Source organism: Myotis myotis, unplaced genomic scaffold (genome assembly GCF_014108235.1).
Source record: "Myotis myotis isolate mMyoMyo1 unplaced genomic scaffold, mMyoMyo1.p scaffold_m19_p_11, whole genome shotgun sequence".
NCBI lineage: Eukaryota > Metazoa > Chordata > Mammalia > Chiroptera > Vespertilionidae > Myotis > Myotis myotis.
The window spans coordinates 6,012,267-6,019,786 of record NW_023416315.1 but is presented as its reverse complement, the minus strand read 5'-3'; the positions used below and the strand labels follow the sequence as shown (position 1 = coordinate 6,019,786).

At 51.4% G+C, this 7,520-nt stretch overlaps 1 protein-coding gene across 1 annotated transcript; it reads left to right on the top strand.

Annotated features, from left to right (window-relative positions):
- The first annotated feature begins 582 nt into the window (after nt 1–582).
- Nucleotides 583–837, top strand: LOC118665666 (40S ribosomal protein S27-like). Its single transcript, XM_036326973.1, has one exon. It carries the CDS (start codon nt 583–585, stop codon nt 835–837), a length of 255 nt encoding a protein of 84 aa, XP_036182866.1.
- The last annotated feature ends 6,683 nt before the right edge of the window (nt 838–7,520 follow it).

Here is a 7,520-nt window from a genome sequence, read left to right as displayed (position 1 = left end):
GCTCCCGGGAGCACAGAGGGCTCACTGCCTGGACACAGGACCAGAGGGGAGCATGGCTCTGGGTGCTGATCGCTGATGCTCACCAACCTCACCCAGAGGAAATTAGGTTGGACAAATCAAATGAACTCTCTCCTAAGAGGAGACGGAGTGAGGATGTGGGATGGGCCCAGGAGTGAGATCTTGGTGAGATAGACCAAAGCTCCCCTTTTAAACTTCCCTCCGGGGGAACTTGCTTTGGGAATTGTTCTGCTTAAAGGGCACATTCCATTTCTTTGGCAGAAAATAAATTAATTAGGAGAAAAGGAAAGCCACGTTCAGTGCTGGATGAAACCTTTTTCCCAAGTCGCCAAAAGGGATGGCCAGCTTCTCCACATAGAAATATGAATGCCTTACCTCCAAAGTCCCTTTACAATTTATTTTTAATATTCTTTCACTGTGGTAAGAACACGGCATGAGGTCTCTCCTCTTAACAAGTTTTTAAGTGTACGACAGAGTACTGTTAACCGTAGGCACAGTGTTCTAAGCAGACCTCAAGAATGTATTCATCTGCTTTTCTGGCAGTGATGACCTCCCCACGACAATATGCCTCTCGCCAAGGATCTCCTCCGTCCCTCTCCAGAAGAGGAGAAGAGGAAACACAAGAAGAAGCGCCTGGAGCAGAGCCCCAGTTCCTACTTCATGGATGTGAAATGCCCAGGACGCTATGAAATCACCACCGTCTTTAGCCATGCACAAATGGTAGTTTTGTGCGCTGGTTGCTCCACTGTTCTCTGTCAGCCAACAGGAGGAAAAGCAAGGCTTACAGAAGGATGCGCCTTCAGAAGGAAGCAGCACTAATAGCACCTGAAATCAAAATGAGTGGGAAACCATCCCAATAAACACATTTTGGATAAAAAAATAAAAAAAGAATGTGTTCATGCTGAGCAACGACTCATGCCTTCCACCTCCCAGCCCCTGACAATCACTCCACTCCTAGGTTCCATGAATTTGACTGCGTTAGATACCTCACACCAGCAGCATCAGGCAGTAACTGTCCCTCTGTGACTGGCTATTTCACTTGGCATCATGTCCTCAAGGTTCATCCAGGTTGTCACAAATTGCAGGATTTCCTTCTTTTTTGATTAAAAGCACTCCCAGCGAGGTGATTTCCCACGGTGCCTCTCATCACCTGCTGGAGTGTTGGGGCTTCAGGTTCCCCCTCAATGGGGGTAAGGGAGAGGGAACCCAGACCTGACCTCCAGGCCCTTGCCTCTGCCAACAGATGGCTGACCTTGATCGCCACTTACGGTCTCTGGGCACCAGTTTCTCCTGTAAAATGAAGCGATGGTATTATATGCCACTAAGGCCCCTTCTGCCTTTGGGTGGCCACAGTCCCAGTGGGCTAGATAATGCGTCAAACACGTATCTGGGCACGAGTGTCTCACGCATCCACACACCAGCGTTTGTATGTTTCCTCCCCCAGGTGCCTGCCATGGGGAAGGGAAGTTTGTTTCATGGTGGCCCCAACACTGAGTTGTGCAAGAATAAAAGCATTATCTTGGGCATCTTCCTCTACGATGCCTTTTTTTTTGTTTTTCCCCCCTTCTTTTTTCTTAGAAAATGCCATAATATAAATGTTAAGATCATTATAGAAAAGGAATTCTTCCTGATGAGCTTGGGATCCTGTAGTAATTGCATTAAGCCAGGCCTTTTATTGCTGGTTAATGAAATTCTTTTAAAATTGAACCAGCTTCAAGTAAGCTGATTTGCATTGATTTGGTGATGTATAGAGCTCAAGCCACTCTATGTATAAGCAAATTAAAAGCCTTAAGCCCGTTCAGCCAAGCTGCATAGTCCCTGGCTGGAAAATTGATCCTATGGTGGCCCCCAGGGGCACCTTGCATTGGGGTTGGTGCTGCTTAAAGGGACACAGTCAATTTCTTTGGCAGAAAATAAATTAATTAGGAGAAAAGAAAAATCATGTTCGGTGCTAGACTAAACCTTTTTCCAAGTCACCAAAGACAATCTTTATAATGAAAAATCCTCTTGGATGCCTTCTAAGTCCATCTCACACACTTGTAAATGACACGGCAAAGGTGAAGCCTCGCCCTCCTTCCAAGCTGTTCTGAGCATCCCACATGGTCCTGGGTGCTCTGGGGCCTCGAGAAGGCTGGTCCTCCATCCATCCTATAGGACATCGTACCTATAGTTCACAACACTGTACTGTACTCTTAAAAATTCATTTGCAGCTAGCAAGTCAACAGCACAAGAATCAGACAAGATAGGCTGTTATGCTTTGGTGATAACCAAACCCAAAATCTCAAAGACTTCCCAGAATAACCCATCTCAAAGTCAGCGTGGCCCATGGGTCTGGTCTTTCCCTCTAAGCAGTATCTCAAAGATCCTGGGAGTTCCCATCTTGTGGCTCCATCATCTCAGAACACAGCTTCCACAGTGTCAAGGGCTAGGGGAGAAGAGAACTTGGGGGTCTCTAGGGAGCTCTATCCTGCAGCTGGGAAGTGACACATGCCACTTTTACTCAATCAATTGGCTAGACTGGCCACGTGGCCTGGCCCAACCTCAAGGGAGGCTGGGAAGGATGGGGAACCCATGGACATTTGGCAAGCGTTAAATGTCTCCTTCACTCCCCTCTTCCCTTCCAACTCTGCCAGGTGCTAAAACAAAGCTTCCTATTGACCTCGCATGTTGCAGAAAACCCTCATCTTCTTCTTATATGTGCCCAGAGGGCTGCCCTGCATGGGTTTGTGCCCAATTTACTTTTGGCTTTAAACACATTAGTATATACTCATGTGATTATCATTAAAATACTAAAAGCCTTACTTGATTATTGGTTTTTGATATAATATTAATGATATAGTCTTATTAAATATGTGCATTATGGTGGTATTATGATAGATATGATATAGTATTAAAATCAGCACTTAAAATCAACTACTATAAAAATCTAGATATACCTTACTTCTAGAAAATGTCCATCCCAATGATAAGTTATTGTACTATCCACATGGCTAAGGCTCATGAACTAGTTAAACCCTATAACTAATAAATTAATCCATTTAGTCCCTTTTTTAACACTTCTACTGACAAGGAATTCACTAACTCACATGGCCAAGCTGGGGTGTTAGATGCTTAGAGAAACTCTGAGGACAAATAAAGTCACAGTTTGGATGAGGTAACAGAATGAGGGGCTCACAGAGGCAGGCTGGGGCCACCACCCTGGCTCCCGGCCCCCACATGTTTCCCCTTCGATGTGTCACAAACTGTGTCCTCAGAGCCCAGTTGGTGGCAAAGACAGCCTCATTCCACATGCAAGGTCTCCTTTGATTCCCTGTCTTCTAGCTTAGTCAAATGTCTTTGATATGCTCCATAACACATCCATTTCCTTTCAATATAAAAATGTACTGAATTAATTCATTTTATTGATCATCTAAGAAGAGCTGCATGCTTATTAATTCTGTGGTTGCCAGTGCCCCCAGCCCACCACCATGTACTTGCAACAGTACCCACAACCGACTCTGAGAAACAAATGTCAACCTCAGAATGAAAGCATTCCCTGGGTTAATTCAACCAGCATTACTCTACGTGCCCATGAAGATTTCCTTAGTGCCTACTGTGTGCCAGCTGCTGGGCTGAGCCCTTCAGTCTCTACACTAAGCTCGTTTACCTTGGTGATAGTCCTGTGAGGGAGATGTCGTTTTCCACGCACAGACAAGAAACAGGTTCAGAGAAGCTAAGCAAGTTGCCCAACTTCACTGCAATGTGAATCCAGGCCTGGATTTTTAATCCCAGTCTGAGTCGAAACTCACTTGTTCTCAAGTGATAGAAACTCAATAAACCCCACGCATGTGAGCGGGGAGTACCCTGGGAAAGCCAGCCTATGTGACACAATTCCACACACGGTCAGCTCCTCTGAGTCCCCATGTCTCCTGCTGCAGAGGGCAGGCTCCCTGTGCTGACAGCGATGGGAAAGGGGCATGGCTGCAGGCAGCTCGAATTCCTAGCAAATCATCTCCATGGTCTCCACAGCCCATGGAAACTGGGAGCCTCAGGCCAGGATGGTGTCAGCGCCCAGCTCCGCACCAATCATGGTTCTGGGGGACAGAATACCCTCAGTTGGCCTGCCCGGGCCATGTGCCCACCTCATAGATGGAATAAGGATGGGGTGGAGACGAGCAGGCCCATTGATCGCAGGACCGTGCCGCCAGTCCAAACGAAAGGACCTTTGGCAGATCAAATACATGTTCCCTGCAACCCCCTGACACAATGAGAGAGGTTGTCTAAAAATAACACTCAAAATCAAGTTACTGGTCCTCAGTGCTCTTCACTGCCCTGTGGTTGAAGCAGGAAAGGCTATTTAGCACCTGTCCATGCCCCAATGGGACAATAACAGCTTAGAAGGATGCGCTGCTCAGGCCGAGGGAAAGGACCGGGGTGACGGTAGGTCTCTCATGCTAGCACCATCAGCTGAGACAAACCATTACCTCCCAGAACTAAAGCCCAATTGCTCAGTCTCCTGAACCAACCCTCTTCAGGAAGACAGAAAGATTGCTTGGCCGCCATGATCTCTCTCAGAGTGTGTTCCTGTTGTGCCCGACCCCCCTTGGCACCCTCAATGTCCACCTGTCCCTTTGGGGGTGCTCAGCCCAAATGCTGAGTCCGCAGACAAAAGGCGGCAGCAGTTGGCACCACTGAAGGCTGGCTTTCCAGGCCAGCTCCCCACTTGCCAATAACGATCTACATTCCAGCGGCAAAGCTCACAGCCCGGGCCTGGTCGGGGCTGAGCGGCAGAGAAAGGGCACTAAGGAGCCCTGAGACCCCTGCCTGCCCAGCTGAGCCGTGGCTCAGGGTCAATGTCATCAGAATTCAGGGAGAAGACCTTGTTTTGACTGAAAGATCAAAGCAAGGGGAGTTTTTGATCAGAAGTGTCCAGAAACCTATTTTAGCCTCCAATTTATTCTGATTATGCAGGACAAGCCTGAGAGGGTCACCGCCCGTTAGAGAGCCAGTCACTCAGCCCAGCCGGACTGCAGGGACGACAGTTCTGACGGGGGAGTCCTGAGGCTGCAGAACATTCGGCCAGTGCAGGCTGTGGACAGTCGCAGAGGCAGGCGAACCGCGCCCTGCTTGCTGAGCTCACTACGCTCTGATGAGGACGCTCTGATGAGGACGCTCTGATGAGGACGGAGGTGAGATCAGAGGGGCTCCGGAGACCTCTCTCGGTTCACAGCCAGCTAGGGCCCCGCTGGGAGGAGACAGACCACCCTCTCCTAACCCGGCCACCTGCACGTCCCCCCACTGCTCCCTGCTGAGAACACTCACAGTGAAACATGAACCCGACAGCAACCTGCAAGCCCTGGAGAGGCGTCCACAGGAAGCCGTGGGGCTGCCCTGACAAGCTGGGGTGAGCCCTCGGAGTCCCACCTGCAGTGCTGGGGGCTGTGAAAGGGCCTGGAGGAGCCCCGGGAGGTTAGGTCAGCTGTTGGGGTAGCAAGTGCACCAGGAGCAAGGCCCCCGGAGGAGGCAGATGTGCTGTCCCAGGGACCCCATGGACACCCAGGCCGGGGCCAGCCAGGGGGACTCTCTGGCAGTGGCAGACACGTGGGAAATGGAGGGTGTAGAGTATTACTCTTTCTTCTCTTCCAAAAGTGCCTCTTCTATGTCCAAGGAGAATTGTAGAGGCCCAGAATATTTCACGAGTTTTTCTGCCTCTGTGAACCCAGAGTTCAGTGCTAAACCATTATGTTTGTTACAAGTAAATACAACGTTCTGGAATTATTCCTCCAGAACTGTGGGAATAATTCTGTTGTTTCTAAGCCACCAGCCTATGGTGGACGGACACACACACACACACACACACACACACACACACACTGACTCACACTCATTTTATCCAAATGGGAAGAACCTCACAATTTCTATTGAATTGCATTGCATCTAAGACACTGCTGAATATAAGACACATCATTAACCTAAGACATGCTATTGATTATAAAATGCATCCTAATTTCAAAGATGTTAAAATGTCCGTGGATGACATATAGATCTGTTTAAATTGCCTCTACAACAGAAATCAGCTGGCCCTTTTCGTGAATGCTGTCACCAGCCTCAGTAACGTGTATAGGAGCGTGGACGCCCATCCCCATGTACCGACCAGAACTTACTAAGTAAAGAGCACTGCACCTGGGGGGCAGGAAACCTGGGTTCAGATGCCAGCCCTGCCATGTACTTCCTGCGCCACCTCCAGCCACGCGTGGCCCTCCCTGGGTCTCCGCTGCCGTCTCTGCTGCGTGGAGGAATGGCACCCGCTGTCCCAGTCTAGGCTGCCATGGACTGGGTGGCCTAAGAACAACAGACACTACGCCCACTGTCCTGGAGGCCGGAGGTCTGAGCCCGGGGTGCCCACGTGGTCGGGTTCGGGTGACAGTCATCGCCTCAGGGGCGCACTGCAGACTTCCCCGGGTGGCCACACATGGCAGAGAGCTCTCTGAGGTCCCTGTGACCGGGGCCCTGACCCCACCCATGGAATTTAGTCCAGCAGCAAGATAAGCCACCCATGGTGGCCAGGCTTTGTGGCCTGTTCCCTGATGAAATTTCAGGGACGAGAAACCAAACAAAATGAGGTTGAGTCCATGCTGACCTTGGCTTCCTGCCCACACAGGCCTCCCCTCCATGTGCTGCCAGCGCCCACTGCCTCCTCTTGGTCACCTCCCGCTGAGGCCGCCATAGCTCTCCCAGGACTGAGTCCTGAGGGGGGAGGGCACCCCTGGGGAGGCCCCTGCAGGGCTCCAAAGGCTAGGCATCTGGCACAAAACGGACCATAGAGCGAGGAGGTCTGCTCCCCCCCCCGCCCCCGCCCCCGCCCAGAAAGGAAAGGCTCCTCTCCCCTCTGGGCAGGGAGCGAGAAGGAACGTTCCAGCACAACTGCCCATGCTGTGCCTCCCGACTGGAAATGTCTCCTGTTTCCAAACGGAGTCAGGATGTTTTTCTCTTTCCTGAGCTGATCCCGTGCCGCAAGTTTCTGACCACAGGTGTGGCAGGTCGAGCAAAAATGTCTCCCAAACGTGACTGTGGTTCCTGCAGCAACAACCTGCCTCCCTGCCCGCCACAGCCCGGTGGCCCTGGAGGGAGGCCCCTCCGCCCACCCGCCCGCCTGCCTTCTGCAGGCGACCGCCCAGGAACAAGGGCCCTGCCCTACCCTGCCCAAGGAGGAGGGAAGCAGTCCGCCTGCTCCCCGCTCCCGCCCCAGGCAGCTCCCGCCCCAGGCAGCTCCCGGTTCTCTGGGGCAAACGGGCTACTGGCACAGACGGAGCCGGAGCTGGTGCGGCCCCAGCGAGGGAGCTGCTGACAGCCCCTCCCCAGTCATGCTGACCTTGGCCCCGGCCTTCCACATCCTAAAGGGCAGGACAAGGTGCTGTTGCTGTGGTTCTTACCACCCACACTGTCTTCCCCTACAGAAAGTGCTAGAATAAGCAGGTCTCAGTGCAGGGACCGGCGGGGATCTAGCCCCTGAGAGCGTTTCT